Source organism: Megascapheus bottae, chromosome 15, assembly GCF_031878675.1.
Source record: "Megascapheus bottae isolate mThoBot1 chromosome 15, mThoBot2.hap1, whole genome shotgun sequence".
NCBI classification, from domain to species: domain Eukaryota; kingdom Metazoa; phylum Chordata; class Mammalia; order Rodentia; family Geomyidae; genus Megascapheus; species Megascapheus bottae.
In genome coordinates this window covers 48,326,666-48,348,722 of record NC_143523.1, presented here as the reverse complement: position 1 = coordinate 48,348,722, position 22,057 = coordinate 48,326,666, and the positions used below count along the sequence as shown (strand labels likewise).

Genomic DNA, 22,057 nt, shown 5'->3' with positions numbered 1-22,057 from the left:
CCATGGTGGGCTTTTAACACATCCAGCTGAGCACACACGCTCTCAGGGACGTTGCGGGGACAAAAGCCTACCCAGTGTTATTGAAAGGCGATGTAGGATGACCTGCAGAGAAATGACCAGAAGTAAAAAAAAAAAGATGAAAGATTCCAGAGATGGAGACAGAGATGAAGTCTTTGGGGTAGCTGGGAGTCTTGGAACATGAATGTGAAATTGTCACGAGTCTGTTGGGGGACTCCTTCCTTACAGATCACAGCTAAGAAGACAAAGATGAAGTAACTTAGGAAAGTATCTTTTTTCTTTCTTATTTTTTCCCTTCTTTTTTGCCTTTATTTCCTAACTGTTAATGTTAGTAGATTCACAGCCATTCCCCCTCACGGTGCTGTCATCAGAGTAATCTCATGGGCAGATAAAGATGGAAAATTCTAGAGGGTGTCTGAATAGGGGAAGAGACACTGGTTGAGACGTATGTGTTTCTTTTCTGAGGGACTTGAACGTTAGTCCTGAAGTGGCTGATGTTTGGAGACTTTCATCTGCCAATGCTCAGTGGCTGCTGGTTGCTGCAGGGTGAGTTCCGTTCTCTCTATTCTTCCCCGTGCACTGGCATTGGCTCCTTTACCTTGAGATTCACACCAGCCAGACTGCCGTGGCTCTCGACTTACTGGAATATAGAAACATCGCTGTAGCTTGTTGTTTGCTCCCAGGAAAGGGACTAGAGTTAGAGAGAAGACCCAGAAGTTTTTACAGGTGTGTTCGTTAACACCACCATGTTCTTTTTTTCCCCCTCAAAGAGGAGGAAATGTTCTTTCCCCTAGGATATATGAGGTTTTTTTTCCTAAATGCTAAATTATCAATAGTCAGAAAGCTGTTAGCTACTGAGGATGCCAAAGAAAACAAATGAACACCATCTGATGGTCTCTGAACATCAGTGGTCACTCAAGACAGAACATTCTCTAGCCTTCTGTTGTTAGATTAACATGATCTTCAGAATGCTTTGCAGTCTAGTTTCAATCAACTTCATGCAAGTGCATGAACTAGGCCCTGACCTGGGGGCTCTACCTTAGCGTTTTTGTTCAAGGCTTGTGTTCTATCACTTTGAGTCCCAGCTCTACTTCCAGAGTTTTTGGTGGTGACTTGGCAATAAAAATATCATCGACTCTTTTACCTGAGCTGGCTTCAAATCTTGCTCCTCAGATCTCAGCCTCTTGAGTAGCTAGGATTACAGGCATGGAGCCTGGCTGCCAGTCAACATTTGTAGTTACATTTCCCACCTCAGTTGTCTCTGTGTAAATCATCTTAAAAAAACCTCTTCTTGTGACATAATGCTTTTCTGTAATGTTATCTTGTACCTGTTCCTTTGCCTTGCCTCTTCAGGCTGATGGCAGTTTTCTCAGTTTTTAAAGCAGAGGTCAGCTGACTACAGCCACATAGACTGAGTGTGTGCACTTTTACTCTGCCACCGTCACATCCTTTATTTGCGTGTTGTCCCTGGCTGCTTTCAAGGTGCACAACCGAGGTGTGCAGCTGCAACAGAGACCATATGGCTCAAGCTCTCTGATAAACCAAAAGCTTTTACTACTTGACCTGGTAAGAAGAAAGCTTGCCAACCCTTGCTTTGCTCAAAGATTGCCATGGTCAGGAAGCCAAACTCCAAGTCAGAATAAAAGTTCTCTTCTATAAGCCAGCATTGCTAGGTAAGTCCCACAGAGAGCAGCAGGACCTTCCCGGCTGGGCTGGCTTCAAACCTGAATCCTCCACATCTCAGCCTCCTGAGTAGCTAGGATAACAGGTATGAGCCAAGGGTACTTGGTTAGATCCTCACTCTTTTTTTAATATATAGCATTAAGTATTTATTGAATTTTATTTTCCAAGAAGTAAATAATCACAACAAACAAGACCTTTCACTGACCTTTGGATTCTCAGCACGTGATGTACAGTAGTGGGAATTCAACAGGTTCCTGCTGAATGACAGTCAGGGATTCATAGTTCAGTAGGCATCTGTCTCACGAGAGAGGAGGGTCTCTCCCTCGGTTGTGTGGAGTGGAACATTTGTTTGTGGAGGTGTAATTCCTTTGGCGGCTGGGAAGTTCTAGATGGATCTAGAAGTGCTGTTCCTGCAGGTGGCGTGTGTCTTCCCTTGTGTCTGCTGTCAGATGTGCAGCCTTGGAGCTCCTCGGAGGGCCTGGGGGTGCTGAGTTCTTGAGGAGTTGAGCCTCATAGGAGGGATGAGGAGGCCACACAGCTCTGTCGTATCACTACTTCCTGGTTGGTCTCCCTTTCCCCTTGGGAATCCATGATTCACCAAGTACTTTTCATCCAGCTGTAATTCCTTATGGATTTGAATTTAACTCAATTTCTCTGAAGGCAAGACTTTAGACTCCTCATCCCTCAGGCCCAAGCCAGCTGCCTAGACATTATTACCTTGCCTACCTAAGACATGGATTGAGTAGAGAACCTTGACCTCCCCGGATTTTCCTACCTCTCTCACATCTGCCTAGGAACCCATCCTGACTATCTCTCATAGCAAGCAGGGTCCAGGGTCCAGTTGAAGATGCGGCCTTTGCCTGTGCCCACGACCCCGCTGGTCAAGTTCCTCTTGTAGCTATCAGGAGGTACTCTGGGGGCATTCTGGCATTTGACTATTTTGGCCCCGCTGGGACAGATGGAGGCACAGAATGTACAGGGGTCCCACTGCACCTATGGGTGACAGTCCAGCTATATCTGTTTGTCTTAAGGGCCACTCTTGGTTCCTTCATGCTCTGTTTTTTGTTGTTAGTAGAGATTAAATCAAAATAACTTTTAATTAGAATGTGATTCCTATCAGCTGATGGGGCACTTGCCTGCCTCTCAGATCAACCTACCAGCCTCCACTCCACCTTCTCTATTCGAAGTCTGTGTTACCAGAACAGTGGTTTACTTGAGATCAAATCAGGACAGCATAAAAAATGTCATTCTTTTTTATTCCTTGAGGCCCTTTGATCCCATTTGGGGTTTGTTTGTTTGGTTCTAGTGAGAAAATCTGATTTCTGATTGCATTAGCCTATCCTTTAGGCTACATTTTTACTCTTTATTTTTTTTCAGCCAGAGATGAAATCAGAGTTTTAAGGAGTGTAGTCATTGGATATCAACCACTAGATTTTACAGCCCCTTAGTTCTGTTCTGACAAACTCAGCAGTGACCCAGTAGGGGTCACTGGCACAGATGATACCCTGATGCCTTTCGTGGGTACTTGGGTGTTAATTTGTTTCACAGTTTCTTTTGCAGATATAATCAGGGACAGTATCACATTCTTGTTTCTCTTTATTGTGTTCCTTTGCTATCACATTTATGTGATCTTTTTCTTTCTTCTTCTGAAAAATGACAGGTAGTGTTCTTCTGTATCCATGACTTATAATCCTTACAACTTCCTTGTTGCCGTTTTACAAAATATAACATTTTATAGATGCAATCTTAGTTATTTATAGCTCAGGCTTTGTTATAAGAGAAAATCCCCTCTATGGCATCCTGTCTTAGTTGCATTTTTTAAAGAAAGGGGGAAAATTATTTGAGAAACATTATCTTCTTGATTGTAAATGAAGGGAACATTCCCAGTTAAAAAGCTCAAAATGCATTTTCCCCTGATTTCTTTGTACATAGAAACTGATGAACATTATTTTTATGCAAGTGATCAAGTTGTAGTTTTAATAACATGTTGTTAGAACAAAAGTTGCTCTCCCTTTTGATTTATGTAGGTATTTACTGGATGACAATGCTTTACCAATGCTTTACATATTAGAATTGCGTTGTCAACAATTAACATTCTAGTTTTTTATATAACCCATACTCCAGGTAATAGAGGATTATTAAATTGCATCCAGTGTGTTAGAAATCTGTCAACTGGTAATAAAATTCTTATGTATAACAGCAGCTGAGAAATACTGCTCTATATTTATGCAAAGATTGCAAGATAGATATTCCCCAATGGCAAAGGGGCTCAAAATTCAGTTCTGCCAGCAGGCGGTGCTGCTTCTCCATGAATGAAGCACTCTGCCTGGCCGATGCGTTGGTAGCATTCCTCTTCTACTTAGTACTTCTCTTTCCAATGAGCCCTTCTGATGATTCTTTCCATTATTTCAATGGTTTGTAAGATGTCTGCTTTTATAACACCTCTCAATTGCTAATATATATGGTGATAAATGGATGCTAGGTAGGTAGATAGGTAGACAGATTATTCAGATTATTTTGTAGGATTTTTTTTTTCCTTTTTCTTTTTCTTGTCAGGATAATGTGTAGAGGGGTTATGTTACATTTGTCAGGTATTAGGTACATTACTTCTTGCACATTGATACCCCTGCTAGATAGATAGTTTTCAGTTGCATGGCATAAGACTGGCTTGGAGCAAGTCCTAGTTAAACAAATATGATAATGTTTTTCAAAAGTAACTGCTCAAAGTCAGATTCTCACCCTAACACTGCCTACCCATCCAAATGTTGCTATGGGACAATGTAGCAAGACCCCACTTTTATTAATTTGTTTATGCATACAAATGAATTTCCTGGATACTAGTCTACTCCCGCATAATGAGGAATATCTTTAGAAAGAGGGTTGATGTATTCTATCAACTTTCTCCATAAAAGTAAGTTTTGCTGGATGCTCTTTCATCAAGAATTACTCATTTAGATTCCAAGTGTATCAAAGAATGTTGCTTTTCTCTGTGAGCCAAAGCTAAATTTTGTCAAACAGGGTAAGTTTGGAGTTTGTTTTTAAAATAGGGGTTTTCATTGAAAAGCTGGCCGGCTCATTAACTTGGGTATCTAACGAACTCACAACACAGGCGTATAGGCAAACAACATTTTGATTCTTTTGCCTACACATACCCTGGGTTTCAACTTCAAAAAGAACAACACAGCTACTTCTTTTTGTCAACTTCAAAAGGATCTACAATAAACATTTTGTGTAATAAGATGTTTGGGTATAAACACTGGCTTGCACAGGAGACAGATGGTGGATTTATTGAGGATACAGAAGGGGAGAATTCAAATACATTGCCAGAGAACTCTCCTTGTCAGGCTATAAAGAGATTGAAACATATAGATTTTTACATGTTTCATAACGTCATCATTTAAAACCCTTCACTTTGAGAATTTATTATGAGTTTTGTGTTTTGAGATTTTTAAAATCTTCCTGGACTTTTGAGCTGGGGGGGGTTGTCAGTTGGAGATTTCAATAATATAATGTCTTTTTTCATTTGTTTCACTTGTATCCTTTAGCCAGTGAGCATCCTCAGGTGTTAATATCCAAAGCTAAATGGTGGGGGGGGATTTTCTTCTCTATGAATTTGCTTTCATGGAGAAGGAAATGTCTTTGACAAACCTCTTGGAAGCTATGGATGACTATGGATGTGTATCTGTTTTTAGGTTTAAGTCACACTCCAGTGGTCCTCCTTGTACTTCTCTGTATGGAGGATGGGATTCAGTTGTAGTTACAAGTGGAGAGGGACTAGCCATCAATATATGGTCCATTTGGCCCATCTCTTAAGAAATAAGTTCCTGAAACTCACAGGCCCATTTATTTTTCTGTCAAATCTACTTCTCAGGCTGGAAATGGTACCTCCGGCATGGAAATGGATATTGCAAGAGCCTCCTCGCATGAATTCTATGCACTTACCTAGGTGTCATCGCTCAGACCTTTTAAGGTTCAAGTAGCCTGAAAGCTAGCAGACTAAGCTAAGCAGGGTTTGAGAGAGACTTTTCTAAGCTGAAAGCCCTACTCACTATCACCTTTGAATCTGAGTGTTTAGAACACTCAGATCAGGTCATTGTCAGAGGACAGAGAATGTTCTCAGATATATTTTCCAGTTGTTCCATTTCCAATGTAAACCCTTACCCTTTCAGTTCTTATTCCCTCCCCTCCCCTTGGTAGGTTTTCCAACTCAAGCCAAACTATCTCTCAGGTTAATCTGTCTCCTCCATCTGGTATGCCCTTCCCAAACTTGGTTCATTCTACCCACTGTACCCTAGGCACTCACTAGACACTCATCTCTGTTGACTCTTCTGTAAGTCTACCATCTCTCGGATGAGAATTTTAAAGCATGGAATCACCTGTTACTAGGTACTGTCTCATAGTAGGAGGCAAATAGGATTGTGGACATGCCTCACACCAGGTCTGTGCTCAGCCCTGGGCTATCCAAGAGACAGACTGACATCTTCTATCTTGGTCGATCCAGTTTTTGTTGAGAACCTCCTACTTTGTCCTGAACATCTACTCTCTGTACTAACCCACTAGGAATTTAGTTAGCATGTTTAACATGAGCATACAACATCTTCTATATGGTTCTCTTTTTATAACTTGTGAATTATTATGTACATTTTGGGGATGCGATTACCTCATTTCTGCAGCTAGACTTCTGGTCCTCTCTTATTGTGTATCTTCAAAAAGCTTTTTAAAGAAAAGAAAATGACAAATCCAGAGCAATAACTACACCTCACCCCCTCAAGGTTTTCATCAAATAAGTAGGCATGGATCCTCTACAAATTTCCCTAGTCCTCTGTGCTTCCCTCCACACCTACCCTAGGACCTCTGGCCGGAAACTCCAGGGAGCTCAAATTTCCTGTCATCTAGAGGAAACCCTGGATTTCCACCTGTTTCATTTTTGGCTTCGTGTGTTCCTTCCCAGTCTTCTCCAGTTGAGGACCATTGAAATGCTAGCTGGCTTTCTTTGTTTTTAGGAAACTTGACAAGGTAGGTCACATGAGGAATTCATGGGGGCCATATGATCTAGTGACAAAGGATGGGGGCAGGGGTGGGGAGCCCTGCCTCACTGTGGTACTTGGGTAGCTGACCAGTTGCTTGGCTTGAGAATCATTTGAATAGCCTGCTAGGAAAAAATAGAAGTTTGCCATGTGGGCAAGGGCTCTAGCAGAAAGCTCCAAGTCCTTGGCCTCTTCCAAGGCAAGGAAATAATGCTGTATGCTGTTTAGGAAGAGCTTGCTAAACTCTTTTTAGTATTTTTTGTTTCTGGTCCATTCCCAGGATGACCTTTATGAGTCAGGTGTTTGGATCATTCCTGTTTTGTTTGTGAGACAATGGAATCTTGTCACTCAGCCAGACACCTAGATTTGTCCCAGCCATGGGGTTCCATAGCCATTGTGTTTAACACCTTGCCTCTTGGTATGAGATGATGTCCAATAGATGACTGGTCCATTCTTTGAAATTCTTGTCTTAGAGATGGTAGACTTACAGAAATGTCCACGAAGATGAGTAGCTACTAAATGACTGGGGCACAGTAGGTGGAAAGGGTGTTTCATGAGCTGGCACATGCCAGCCTCTTGACACTGACAGAGCACCTTCCTAGAAGGGGGAATCATTTTCCTACAAGACTTTCAAATAGAAGTTAGACATTTATGTTTTTATGGGCCAGCTCTTGACTTAAAGATTGTTGTCTTCCCATCCCCTGAACTCTGTAGACACACAAGATGAGGCTGGGCAGAGCAAATCCATGGCAGGTGACAACAATTTTGTCCCTTGGCTGTCACCCTAGAGCCTGTGGTTGTTACATTGAATCCCAGGCAATCTCTGAAATGTTTGATCTTCATTTGTCCAGCAGGGATGGCAACAGATCTTTGAACATCAAGGTATTGAATAAATCAGGGTTCTAACATGGGTCAGAGCTATGACCAGGGCCGGTGGCCTGATTGCAGGAGCTCAAAGCCTTACACGGCTAGGATGGGCACAGCTCTGGTGGCTAATGAACTGGGTTCCAACCAGCAGATCTAGGCTGTCGTACATGAGGGTAGCTTTGTGTAGCATCCAGCCCCATCCAGCCCTGCTGTTATTTTGCTTCAGTATGCCTTGTTCTCTCACTGAGCAGAGCAGGAAGGGGCCCACCACACACTAGCATTTTAAGATGCTGCATGGGAAGTGTCTCATGATAAATTATAGTAGAAGCAGATAATGATTTTACAGTTCAAGAGCATCTTTAGAAGGTGACTATGTCCTTAAGAAATACACTAAATGCTGTGTTTAGAGCAAAATCACAATCCAGACTGGTCCTTACCTCCCAAGGTTAAAAACATACTGTATTTCTAAAGTGTTCTGGCAGCACATTCTTCACAGGGCACCTGGCTGGCACTAAGGATCCATGCATTTACCTTTATCAGAGTTTCAGGGCAAGAATCAGGGTTAGCATCTGGAATACATACTAGAATTCTGAGGGTCTCTTGACACCCCGGGCTCAATGGCAGATAAAGTACTTACAGATGAGACCATAATAATAAAGGTAGTAGTAATAATAATAATAACCCTTATCTGTACATCTTATGACTCAAAACATTTTTACAACTCTGCAGTTATATTGTAGACTGGTTTTCCCATTGCCAAATCCTTTGGGGCATGCATTCATTTTTAAAATTATAAAGTGAAAACGGAAATGAAAGTATGATTGACATTTCCTGCCCTGTTTAAACTCTTGGGTGGGGGAGAGCAGGTAAATAAAAACAGTAGCAGAAAGGAAGATTTGAGTCAAAACATAGAAACAAATAAAAACTGCCCCTCCCCAAGTGAAACTGTAAAGCAGCCATTGTGTGAACCAGGAGAATTTGATAAGAGGTTGAGAGAAAGCCCTGGAGCAGAGACCTGACCCCATCCCTGGTTTCTGTTTCTCACCCTGGGCAGGTGGCAAAGCTCTGGTTCTGCAGGCAGTGTGATCTTTTCTCCACCCCTCTGGATAGCTGACAGTGTGTAAATCCAGGAGGAAGCCCGGTGGCCAGGGCTTTCCCTAACAATCTCATGCAAACAGCGTGAAGTGATCCAAAGAAGTAATTTGTGTTTCATAATCACCTTGTTCAGTTCTGTTGGGGTGGTAGAAACAGCACCTCTGAGACTGACAGGGCCAGGAACATGATAGAATTGGTATTAGGTGTGGGAGCACTTGCTTGGGTTGGAAATTTCAAAGGGTAAGCCGAGATAATGTGTCCAGGAGCATCTTTGAAATGAGACTTACATAATATGTAAGAAATACTTCAGAAACATCTAAGAACTCTTCAGACAGGCAGTTTGTAGTGTAAAATCACAGTCCAGAATGGTCCTTATCTCCCAAGGTTAAAAAAATACTGTATTTCTAAAACAGAAAATAGATCCATGAAAAAAAATGTCATCATTTCAAATGACAACATAATTAATAGTGGCATTAATGTTAGGATGGGAACACTGAGTCTGGTCCTTTCTGAAGACAGAAAGGACAGAGAGAAGGAGCAGCTGTGGGCCAGGACTGCCTGTGACATCTTGCAAGCATTTTTCTCTTGATACATTTCAGAGGGACCTGATTTTACCGCAGCAAATCCTAATCTTTGTGATAATAAACCACAATAGAAAAGAAGTTCTTTTGCAGGCTCCATAAATTCCATTACGGTCTGTTTCACCTTTGTTAAATGTCTGGATTGAAAAAAAAAATCCACAATCCTTTAATTCCCAATGATCATTTTAGACACACAGCTCAAAAAGATCAGCATTAATTTAAAAAACAACTAAGTGTTAGCTTGGTGCTCTGATCTGTTAAACACTATTGCTTTGTAATCTCCAATGAATGATTTTATTAAGGCTCCACCAGGAAAAGGGTGAGTGGGGGGAGACAAGGATAAATTATATATTCATAAATATATAATTCAGCTGTTTTAATGGGCTGGATAGGGTTTTGTCTGTTCCTTTAAGAAAATAACACATGTCCTGATTGAGCCCCATAATCTGGCCTGTATGAAATTCTAGCCGAACGGATGGGCACATTTTATTTTATTTTATTTTCTGAAACTACCTTTGATGAGAAATGCATTACAAACTCATCAGTTTGGCTTCCTGTTAACAAAGAGACAGCAGCCGTCTGGACCATTCTGGATTCCCAGTGAAGCTGCCAGGCCCGGTATCCTCCAACTACAGCCTCGCCAGTTTGACAAGGGGCAGATGAATTCAGGAGTGATTGTGCAGGGTTTTAAATCTATGCGGCAGCTGACGGTAAAAATAATCATCTATATATCGCTGTGAGCGAGCCGGGGAAAGGTTGAAGCTGTATATTTTCAGCATATCTAGTCTAATGGTTAATCTGTTGTCTTGTACGGGGGGCGCTGGCAAGGTGGACCAGCAGAGCACACTGACAGCAGCAGGGAATGACTCACGGAAGATGTGTCTTGCCTTGATTCTCCAAGCACTGCGTGGAAGACTCTAAGGTAGCTGCAGTCAGACCATGTGAAAACCACCTGACTCCAGTCCTCACACCTGAGGGATCGGGCAGGCCTCTTGTAGCAGGCTCACTGGTAGGGTCATTTACGGGGGCCCCCAAATCCCTAGATCTGCACGCTCCAAGTAGATTCTGTACAAAGTTCTATCTGGCAGGTGGTAGGCAGTGACAGACACTGTCCTTTAGGGTGCCTGGAAGAACGAAGTGAAATAATCTAAGGTTTCTCTCTGAGGGGTCAGCAAGGGAACAGCTCAGCTCTATGGCTTCCCCCAGCTTCCTAGGGATGGCAGAGAGGGAGAGCAGCTGTGATGTGATCACATACAGTTATCCACTTGCCTAGAGTACTCTTGTCTTCCTGCAGTTTCCTCCTTTCCTCCCTCCTTCCCCTTCCCTCCTTTGCTTCCTTCCTTTCTGTCTTCCTCCCTTCCTCTGTCCTTCCCTCCATCCTCCCATCCATTGTCTCCCTCCCTCCCTTCCTCCTTCCTTCCTTCCTTCCTCTCCTTCCTTCCTTCCTTCCTCTCCTCTCCTCTCCTTCCTTCCTTCCTCTCCTTCCTTCCTTCCTTCGTTCCTTCCTTCCTTCCTTCCTTCCTTCCTTCCTTCCTTCCTTCCTTCCTTCCATCCTTCCTTCTTCTCTCTCCTTCTCAGAACTAATGTTTTATCCTGGGCCCTGTGTTTGCTAGGCAAGTGTTCTACCACTTGAGACCTGCACTCCAGCCCCCCTACCTCTTAATAACTTACTTATTTCTCAGTTTGGTCTTCTGTTTCTTGCTTGGCTAGATTGGACTACCATCCTCTTACTTGCATCTTACACATAGCTGAGATCATAAATGCATGCCACTACCTGTGGCTTATTAGTTGAGATGGGTCCTCATTAACAGTTGCCTGAGCTGGTCTCAAACTATCACAGTCCTGTACCACTATGTGCAATCCATCTGGTTCTCTTAGCACTTGAATGTGCTAGGAAATATTATTCTTCTTAGATCTTTACCCCCAATCATATAAAGCTAGCCTAGCGCATGGGCTACACAAAATCAAGTAGTAGACTACAAGTTGCATCTGCTGACTAGGAGAAAAGCAGGAAGAAGGCAGCTGCTGGAGGCAGAGATGTACAAATTCCACTTATACTTCAGCATCCTTCACAATCATGTACTGTGCATGCTAGGGATATTGCAGGGGTGTGTCCATCCTTGAACTAAAAGGCTTTAACAGTTGGAGTAGAATAGGGAAGGAAAGAAAGAAAATTAGGGAAAGGGTTATTTTTATTTAGCCAGTACTGGGCTTGAGCTCAGGGCCTGAGCACTGTCCTTGGGCTTTCCTCAAGGCTAGAATTCTACCCTGATCCACCGCACCACTGCTGGCTTTTTCAACGTAGGTGGTACCGCAGAATCGAACCCGGGTCTTGTGCATGCTAGGCAGGCACTCTACCACTAGGCCAAACTCACTAAGCCAAACTCCCAGCCTCGAAAGGTCTATTCGTATCCAACTGTTTGGAGCTGGATAAAATTACCTTCCCTAACCTCTTACTTTCCAGTCTTCAAACTATATTGTTTGAACTTCAGATGCTCTTGACTTTCTCATTTCAATTTGTACAATTCCTATCCCTAAGAATTGTTTCATCCCTAAGAAGCCAAAGTCTAGTGAACTTTGGGAAGAATGGAAGGCAGGATGGAGGGAGGGAAGGAAGAGAAGGGAAAAGAAGGAGGGAGGGGAAAAGGAAGGAAGGAAAGGATGAAGGAAAGGGAAAAATCAAAGGCAACCACATTTCCGAAAAGGCCTTTCTTGTCAATCCCGGCAGTATTGGCTAGGAGTTAGAACAGGTCCAGTTTATTTTGTTTGTTTGTTCTTTTGTTCGTTTGTTCATTCGTTTGTTTGTTCCTTCGTTCATTCATTCATTCATGAAGATGCCTACCAAACTGAGGTTCTACATACAGGGACCTTTGATGAATGTTGGAATTCTACCAGGACACATATAAGACCAAAGGCTGTAGTTGAATATTGCGGTGCGAATGCATGGTTGCCCTTGTTACATTACATCTCCCCTGTTTCATTCTAAAGGATGCATTAGGCCTGCAGTATTTATGCACAGAAGGTTGCACTCCAGGTTATGTGAGTTCTGTTAATGTATTTACATATTATTTCTCTTTTTCTCCCTTATAGGAGATGAATTCTTTCATTACTCTGTGTTTTTAAACTCAACACTTAAACAATTCAGGTTTCCCAGGCACTGAATTGAGCCAGAGACATACCCTGTGATTAACTTCTACATAAACTGTGCTTCCTTAAAGTCTCACTCTCCATTCTCCTGTGAGCATCACAAAAGCCAAAGATGGGGAAGCATGAACAGGTCGCCCTTTCTTGCTGCATTAGCACACCATGGCCTTCCTTCTGCCCACCCTGGTTGTACAAGAAAGGCCACTACAAGTCCTTTCTTCATTACATTTATCCTCATTTTCCTCATTAAATACATCTTCCTTATAAAGAATGACAGGTGGCATGTTTTTAAAACCTATACTCTCTGGGTGTTTCAAACAAATATTTCTCAAGTACAGATAGTACAGGTAGTAAATTGTTTCTTTTTTCTGCCCAATAATGTGTATATGTGAAAATATGACCATTCCATTTTGTAGAGTTTTAGATATTTGAGGTGTTGTGATTAATGGGGTACTGCTTTGTTTTCTTCTTGTGCAGCTTTTGGGACTTGAACTCAGGGCCTGATTCCTTAGGTTCTTTTTTGTTTTTGTTTTTTAACTCAAGGCTAGCCCTCTACTACTCGGCATAGCTCTACTGCCAGCTCTCTGGTGGTTAACTGGAGATAAGAGCCTCATGGACTTGCCTGCCTGGGCTGGCTCCGAATGATGATCCAAACATCTCAGCTAGAATTACAGATGTGAGCCACCAAGAACTTGGTGTGGGGCTGTTTTTGAGGGGTGGCAGTGCTCGTCTTTTCATCACCCATCTGTCATTGTCTTCTAGAATCTTTCAAAAACACATTTGTAGGTTGGTTCTGTTGAGGTTGCAGCAAAGCATTCTTGTGGATGTATAGTTTCCCAAGATTGTTAGAAGCAGAAACTGTCATTCCAAAGATTTCCATCACTTCAGGTCTCCTGTACTTTGATGTAAGCTTCTCCTTGCCCCTGTCCACAAACAGAAATAGTCATTACACGTATAATATGGAATCACATGACACCCAACTCACAGTATGGGTAATTTACCCAGTGTGGGTTGCTGTTGTTAATTTTCCATAATTACCTGTAGGATGTTTTATATCCTCTCAGCAGTTCCATCTGTGTGATGGGCAGCCAGATCTCTGATGGTTCACAATGATTGACAGCCCGAGAGGCATATTCCTCTGCCAAGGATGCAGCAGCGCACACTCCCACTCTCACAGCACCTCCTTGTGGCTGTACCGTGAAACCTCGACTTTCTGGTGGAAGCTGAGCAGAAATGTGAGAGGAAAACCCAGGTCAGCCAGGGACATTTTGTCCTCAGCGAATCATGTATTGCAAAGTGGTGGTGTTACTGCTATACCTATGATTTCTCTTGGGGAAAAGTTTAATAAGCACACAGAAGACAGGAAACCTGCTGGTAGATCTCTATCCCAGCCACTGCACCCTTGCGCTTTGCCCCCAAATTTAGTGAAGCAGAATTAGTATCCTGAACCTACTCCACACATGCCCACTTTCCCCCCATGTCACTGAAGAGGCAAAGAGACATGACACATCACTCTTACTTTTCTTCTTGCTCCCTCCTGCCCTCCCCCAAAGAGGTGTGAAGATGGAATCCAAGCTCTACCACTGAGCCATTCCCCTCCTTCCACTCATCACCCTCTCTGAGGGACTGGCAGAGCCAGGCATTCCTTGTAAGCTAAGCAGCAAGATCTTAAGCGAGGGGCTGAGCAGGCCGGCACCCTGAGATGAAAAGCAATAGCTTAACACCAAGACATAACAACTTGAAATATAGCGATTATTCGGTAAGATCCCTTTTAGTAGTTTTCAGGAGATAATAGGTCTGGGCCTGCAACTAGGCTGCGTTTTCTCTATGTTGTCAGAGAGGAGAGGCACTCGGTATATTTGGGGAGAATTACTGCAGAAAGGAGAATGACTTCTGAATTTTCACAGGTATCTTCCCCCCTGACATCAAGGACAATGGTGTAGCAAAAAAAAAAAAAAAAGTGTTCCAAAAAGTCATCGGTGTAAAAGAGAAGGAAAATCAAAACAAAAACCCTGTAATTCAACGTTGAGGGAGAGAACTCCATTTTTCATCCAAAGCTATGATTCGATTTGATGTGAAAATTGGTCTGGGAGTTCTTTTTTTTTTCTTTTTCACTTTCTTTCTTTTTTTTTAATGAGAATTTTCCTAAGGATTAATTTCCATTTTCTTTTCTCATTGCTTGGCAGTCAAGGCTGAAGCTAGATCACGCTATCACAAAGACCCATTTGAGTCCAGGAATGCAACTCCCATTTCTCGGCTTGTGACGGAGCCAGGTGAAGAAGTGGCTGAGAAACTCATCTCAATAATTTAACAATAATTGCCTTGTGCCCCTCAGTGTTTCATCTTAACATGGCTAAATGCAGGGGGAGAAGAGAGCTCTACTACCATAGATTTCCGCATGTGTTTAGCGGGTTGGGCAGCAAAATACCAAACTGAAATAAAAAAGAAGCTAAAACAACAACATTAAACAAACCCAATAAATAACCGTGAAAATGACCCCTTCTCAAACTTTCAACTTGCTCCAGACAGTAATCAGAAGCCCTGTTAGCTAGATGCCTTTGTGTTCAAACCACTTTGCATGAGTCTGAACGCTGAGCAGTTCCAGTGTGAATATGACATTACTAATGATCTGCTAAGTGTGTACAGATGTAAGTTTCTCCAGATGCAGTGATTAATAACGTAATGGAGATAGCTGGTTGGTTCATGTTAATAGCTTGTTTGCCTTTTATTACTTTTTTGAGTTTGTTTGCTTTGAACATTTTTTTGAACTTTTTTTGTTTTGTTTTACTCCAGCCAACAAACTCACCTTGAAGTCTCAAAGGTCTTTATTGCTATTAATCTTAGTGGGGTGGAGGGGACAGGAAGGGGGATGTACCCCAGGCTGGAGTTGAGGATTCCATCACAGGCACACTTGGAAAAGCAAATAGCCACAGTCCTTGTCCCCTGTTGTTTCAAAGCTCCATAAAAAGAGGCCTGGGTGAACCCTGACACAATGTTTGTGACTTGGCAAGGCAGATAAAGGAAGAGATTTTCTTAAAAAAATAATCTAGTAAAATACGTGATCGTTTTGAAGTCAGGCCAGATCTCTGGACAGTGTTTCTGGAAGATGCTGCCTTTGCTCTTGCTTGCGAAAGGAATTCTGATGAAAAGTCAAATGAAATGTTGTTACAGATGTTCAACTCGGCATTAAGGCTGTTGGAATTACCACCCCATCTTAAATCAATTCCCAGAACATTGTCTGGAGGTTATGTCATTGAAATAATGAATCCTCTTTAGTCAAGTCTAAGCAAACATGTTAAAACATCATTGTAACTTTAAATTAAACTCTCGAGCAAACCAGGGGATCCGAAGCCTCATTAGACTTGCCTGACATTTTTCTAGCGCCTTAGTCTTCACCAACTGTAAAACTGTTAGATTCAGTGCCGATTAGACAAGGGAGCGTGGGGAAGTTACAACAGAACATTAAGTGTTATGCTTAGGGATGTACAATAACAAGCCCTTGAATTTTATGAGTTACTTGGAGACTGGGGAGAGTTCAGCTCCCATAAAAATTCTGCATTAGATTCCTGAACTTGTTTGTGTTTTAAAAGAGCTGGTAAGTCAAGTTTCTTTGAAGGCTTCCCTCTTCCTGTGACTCCCTCCTCCCATGGACAAGTGGAAATGTTAGAGAGAAAGAGAGAAGTGTATCACACTTAGCCCCAAATAGGTTAAATATAAGCTTGTAAATGTGCATTGTCATGAGGTAGATCCTGTTACTTCAACACATTTGCCTTTCATGAACATGAGTTAAATTTAAGTCTCCCTTTTTAATTCCACTTTGTCATTCCTCTCATGGAGTCACAGAAGCCATGAAATGAAAATTATATTTTATGGCTGAACTAAAAGTTTTTCTTTAAATGTGCTTTCTTTAAATGTGCACGGATTGATAGGAATCCATAAAAAGGAGAATAATTAAATATGTTTTATGTCCTACTTATGACAAAGAAGTTGTCCCTTGCCTCTCTTGTGAGATGCAGGCCATGTGTCATGGCCTCTATCCCAAAACATTCACCTATGCTCAGATCTCTTCGGGGAGCAGGATTCCAGGCCCTGAGTGCAGGAGGAATGCTTTGAACATGGTTTTGTGGACGAGAACAAACTCAGTTAAAATACAGTATGATTATGATGAATGATCTCTGTGAGTTGCGATGGAAATCCATAATTTCCTTGCCCTAAAGGAGGCATACGTTTCCTGTCACCATGAAGCGTCTGTCTGGAGCTGGCTGAAGAATGTGAACTCACCAGCTCTCCCATGCAAAGCTCTCCCCATGCCAGCAAACAGCTAGTGACAGGGCACGAGGACAACTGGCTCTCAACCAAAGACCACGATCCCTTATCAGTGCAGTACAATGGGGAAGCACAAGTTAAGTGAAGGAATCCCAGCAGGGACCCAGAGCAAGGTGCTTTCTGCCTGGGTCTTCCCCAGCACAGATGGATAGTACTGCCAAACACCACCCGAGTGACATCGAGTCACCTTGAAGACAGCTGGGGCCCAGAAAAGAAGTCTATGTCTCTTGCATGGTAACCTGGAGAAGCCTGGTATAAAAGAGAACAGAACTTGCACCCTTAATACCCTTAATTGCCCCACTCATGCGCATGTACATGTGTGCTCAGACACACACACACACACACACACACACACACACATGCACGCACGCACGCACGCACACACGCGCATGCACACAAGTCTTCTAGCATGTGGTCTTTATGAAAAGATGACCTTAATAGGAAGAGAAAGGGTAAGGCTACACCATGTAGTTTTCTTTGCTCCTATCTTCCTTCCTCCTATCTTCTTTCCCTCTCTCTCTTTTCTCCTCCTTTTTCATTTCTCTCTTTTTTCTCTCTCTCACACACATATGCACACATACAAACATACTCACTCCACTCTTACCCTATTACTGTCTTGGACACACGGTCCCCTATCTTGTGAAAGGAAGATGAATTCAGGTCAAGCTCAGAGTGCCTGTTTGCTTGCTGAGAGATGCATATCACCTCTAAGTGATTTTTTTCAATACCATTTATGTGGCTTGTATTTATTTCCTTTAATCTTTTAAGTGCTGTTTAGTCTCCGTGTGATTTGCCATGGTTACTTATTTCTGATAAGATGCGAAATCTTCACAGCAGCCCAGGCCTTGCCTGGAACCCTCCGTGACTGATCTGGTCACAGCCTGTGCCCCCTCTCGGCTGGGCAGGAGTGGGGGGAGCAGGTGGTGAAAGGAAGGAGGAGCAAGCCTTGGTGGAGGCTTTCTTACTTTTAGTTCTCCTGCTGTTTGTCTTACTTGTTTCCCCACACCACATCCTAGTTCTCTTTTCCTGTGCTGGCTAGCATGAGGCAATCCCATATGGACAGTAGAACCAGGGTGTGGAAAAAGCATGCTTCTGTGAAGCGTGGAGTGTGGAGTGTGGTTACGGTAGGACGGTCCCTTCAGAACCATGGATCATAACCTACTCAGTTTATTTAAGGTTTTCACGAAAGCAATGTATGATGCATGCTGTGGGATGTGTCATTCTGGGAAATACTAAATAGTTGGAATGGTTCTTTCCTCCTGTTATCTGAAGACTCCTGTGCTATTAATCTGTGTACCTTGAGCTTCTTCTGATGTTGCTTTTGCTCTACTTCTAATATTTCTCCTCTTAGATTGAAAGTGACCTCCGTGCATTCTGAGTTTCAGAGTTGTTTCCTCCTAGTCAACCTATCCTAAGAATTGAAGGATCTGATTTTTCCTTCTTGACATTACAGCTTTAGCCTGGATTGTGGGATCTGGGAAGAGCAGAGCTAGAATTTTGCAGCTGAGGCCCTCGGGTGACAGATTGTGGGGTGGTGGGAGGTGTGTGTGGGGTTGTGCATCTTGCAAATTATCAAGCAGCACTCTTAAAAAGAAGTATGGTGCCAGCTTATACCGCTACAAAGCTTGTTAGTAGGTGTCTTGGGGCAACGTGGTAGTGGCTGTGTTGTGAGTGAAGCGTCACACTGCTTCACAGTCTGTGTGGTTGAGGTATTTAGAAAAACAGCTTTGGTTTCCAGTCTCCTCTGCTGGCCCTTCATCCCTGCCTACCATCCTTCATCAGGGATTCCATACAATGGCAAATACACCTCACATCTGGCTGGGCCTCCTGTCTTTCTGAGTTGACCAGGAGTCCATTCATTTGCATAGCCACCCCCCCCATGCCTGCACTCTAAGTGCTAGAAGGTAAGAGCTGGGCTGGGGAGTATTGAGCCCACCTGTGCCAATGTTCTGAGTCCTGACGGACTGAAACATTGTGTCTTGAGGCCTGGAATACTTTTCCTAGCATCAGAGCTCTATCTGTAGTGTTCAGGGATTAGGAACCTCACAAGCTGCTTCCTCAGGAGAAGCAGCGGATGCTTTCCAATACAACTTTACATCTAACGTTGGGTATGAGGAGATGCCTTGATTAACCCAGCAAAGCAAAGTGACCAAAATGAACTGTGAAGAATAACCACCAACTGTTTCACACACATGTCTATATTTTTGTATGCGGATAAATCACGGTTTCTTTTCCTTTGTTGTTGTTTCTGTCATTTTCTATCTTAGTTCAGGGCATTTATGAACTGTTTTAGTGTGTTTCAAGTTGCATGCTCAAGTGCTAGAGCTTAAAGATGTGTTTTGCTTCAACTTTCTCGAGCCGGCCTTCTTTCACTAATGCATTTGGTCTTTGTCACTGGGTCCAAAAAGACAGCCCTGAATTTCTAGTGAGTGACTGAGCCTTGAGTGTGTGACTATGCTATCTTGCCTGTATTTCAGTCTACCCTCAAACTGTTCATAATCTCATGAGCTACCTATATTTCCAGTTGAAGACGAGCAGCCATCGACACTGTCACCCAAAAAAAAACAACGCAACGGGGGCATGAGGAACTCACCAAACTCCTCTCCGAAGCTGATGAGGTAAGTAAGCCCTCCCCCCCTCACACACTCTTGGTGGGTCCCCTCTCCTGTCTCTTCTCCCAGGCCTGCCTGGCCTCCAGATTCTCCCACTTTGTGGGCAACCATGGGGGAGGGGAGCGAGTTCGTGCTATGGCTTCTTAAAGGCTGGAGTATTTATTCTGTCAGCTTGTCAGCACTTAATGATAGAGCTGAAAAAATTCTGTCATGAAAAACAGTTTGAAAAGCTGTTTGAAAAATACATAGGCTTTAAAGTCTTAGCTGTCACCATGTCCTGTCTGTGTGTAGTTTCTAAACAGCAGTGGCACTAATGACGCTGGGAACCAATCAGAGCAACTCTGTGGTTAGTTTGCCTGCGGCAAGTCTCTTTCTGCCGGAGTCCCTTGGAGGACTGTTTTCTGTACTTAAGGCCATATGTGAGATGTATCATCACAATCAAAAATGAACCTGAAGATTACCTTCCTTTTATCCTGTCGATTGAAATCAAATTTCTGCTAATTGATTTTGACTGAGAAAAAAAAAGTCTAATAATCTGTGGGCTTGCCAATGCAAAGTTCAAAAGTAATCTAGTTGTGCTCAGACTAAAAGCAATATTAATTATGAAATAAGCATGTTTGACCCTCTTTCCCTCCCTTTCTCCCTCCCTCCTTCCCTCTCTCCCTCCTTCCCTCCCTCTCTCCTTCCTCTTCCCCTCCCTTCGCTTCCCTTTTCTTTCGTCTCTTCCTTTCCTTTCTTCCTTTGTTTCTCCTCCTCATCTCCTCTCTCTTTCTTTATCTCTGCCTGCCTTTCTTCCTTGCTAAATGAAAGAATTCTAGACCACTTCTAGAGTTCTATAAGTTCCTATTCTTGGCCTATTCACCTCTCATCTCCCCTTCGTGTCATTCATCTGCCAGTCCCAATACTTTGTTGTCCTGACCTCCAAACCCTCTCACATCTCCACAATCCAAGAGTGATTTCAGACTTGCACTGCCTTCTCTCTCCTCTCATTAATAACATTCAGTTTCTCCTAGTTCTTCTTCTCTTTAACCCTCCACGTCTGTCCACCTGTCCAGGACATAGTGACAGCTGTCCTCCAGCAGTGGTACACTCAGGTTTCTTGATGGAAGTTTCACTAGCACTACCTCCTCTGCCTTTATGACCATGCATTCCTGCTTACCATGTCCACTGAAGAGTGCTTCTCTGCCCCCCAGCTTAGCCTTGCTGGAGCCTTGCTGATTTACATGCTTGTTTATAGTCTATGAGGGGGAACAGAATGCTCCAACCGGCAAGCTGCTCGTTTTTTTGTTTTTGTTTTTTATGTCACTGGTTGTCATTCTAGACTTGCCTTCCTATTTACTCACCTTTAGGTAATGGACTTTATATAATGCTAATAGTTTTTTTCCATTTAAAGCAGGGAGGTAGGGAGGGAGGCAGAGAGAGAGGGCGAGAGAGAGAGAGAGAGAGAGAGAGAGAGAGAGAGAGAGAGAGAGAGAGAGAGAGAGAGAGAGAGAGAGACAGAGAGAGAGAGAGCACACCCATTACACTTCTTTTGCCTAAATTTAAAGGAGCAAATAAATAAATAAAGAGAAGCCTGGAAAATCTGAACCCTTTGGAGCCCAATTCTCTGTCCCTGTTTGCTATGTAAAGTATGGCTCATTGCTTTGATCTTGAGCAATAATAATTCTGAGGAGTTATACTGTTTTCATATGCTTCAAAGCTGTGTCAAAGTTTTGCTGCTTAAGGGTACTTCTTTATTCTGTTGGCTCTTGGGTACCAAGATGACAGGTCTCCTGTATGAGGTGGAGGCTTTTTTAAGTCATAGCCTTCAGCAAAACATCAAATTACCAAATCCAGGGTAACATAGTTCTACACAAATGCCTTTCCTGTAGATATATTATACCATATATATTAAATACTTTAGTGTTACACGCTCCATTTTATGTGCAATAGAAAGTGATGGTTTGAGGTAGCCTGGGGGGGGGGGAGGACATTTTTTTTTTCCACACGCAGAAAAAGCTAGTGTATACCGTATCAAGTATGGTTTTTACAGGACTTTCTGCCCGAAGGCCTTTGTAAATAAGTAATGATCAACAGATTGGCTGTGGGTTTTTGAAAAGCATGCCTATGTCAGTTTGCATGATGGGGAAGGATTTTCAAAGTGGATCTTTCTTTCATTGCTTGCCGGAGAGGGGCTGAGGGAGATAGTTGTCCCAGGCCAGAGCTGTCTGCTTCGTCATACATCAGAATTGCTAAACGGGGGTCAGGTGTGAGCTAAAACCTGCCAAGCTACAGAACTCGGGGCTTCTAATATTGGTGCCTGTGGGATGCTGCTGCTACCACAGCCACATTCACTGCATGTTTCATACCACCTGCCCACAATCCTCTCCATCGAGGCTCAGCTGGATTAGACCAGGCTGACAGGTCAGGAAGTGCTGAACATTCCCCTAGACCGGGACTGTATATCTCCTAGGCACTTCATATCCTCTAACTGAAGTCAGAGAACAAGTAGAGGGCCTCTGCTGAGCTGAGCCCTGTGTCTTCTGTAACTCCTAGCCTCTCTATAGAGGACCTATCTGGAGGGTCTTTTGGTGAGCTTTTGAATATCCTGCACAGGCCATGAGGCTGGAGAGACTATTTTCGTTAGATCCTTCTTGTTGATGGGAAGAAAATGGAGAAAGGGGTGCTCACCTTCTTCTGGTTTTCTCATTTGCCCCTGTCCCCA

General features: G+C 43.1%; 1 protein-coding gene across 33 annotated transcripts in view; it reads left to right on the top strand.

Annotated features, from left to right (window-relative positions):
- Positions 1 to 22,057, top strand: part of Kcnma1 (potassium calcium-activated channel subfamily M alpha 1) — a 675,048-nt gene that overhangs the window by 570,253 nt on the left and 82,738 nt on the right. For 29 of the 33 annotated variants that reach the window (XM_090346647.1, XM_090346640.1, XM_090346639.1 and 26 more), the window contains one exon: positions 19,266 to 19,359. In XM_090346647.1, the coding sequence (XP_090202773.1) occupies positions 19,266 to 19,359 (94 nt within the window). Of the gene's footprint in view, positions 1 to 14,601; positions 14,689 to 19,265; positions 19,360 to 22,057 lie in introns of all 33 variants that reach the window. The other 4 variants (XM_090346654.1, XM_090346653.1, XM_090346652.1 and 1 more) reach the window with 1 other exon arrangement.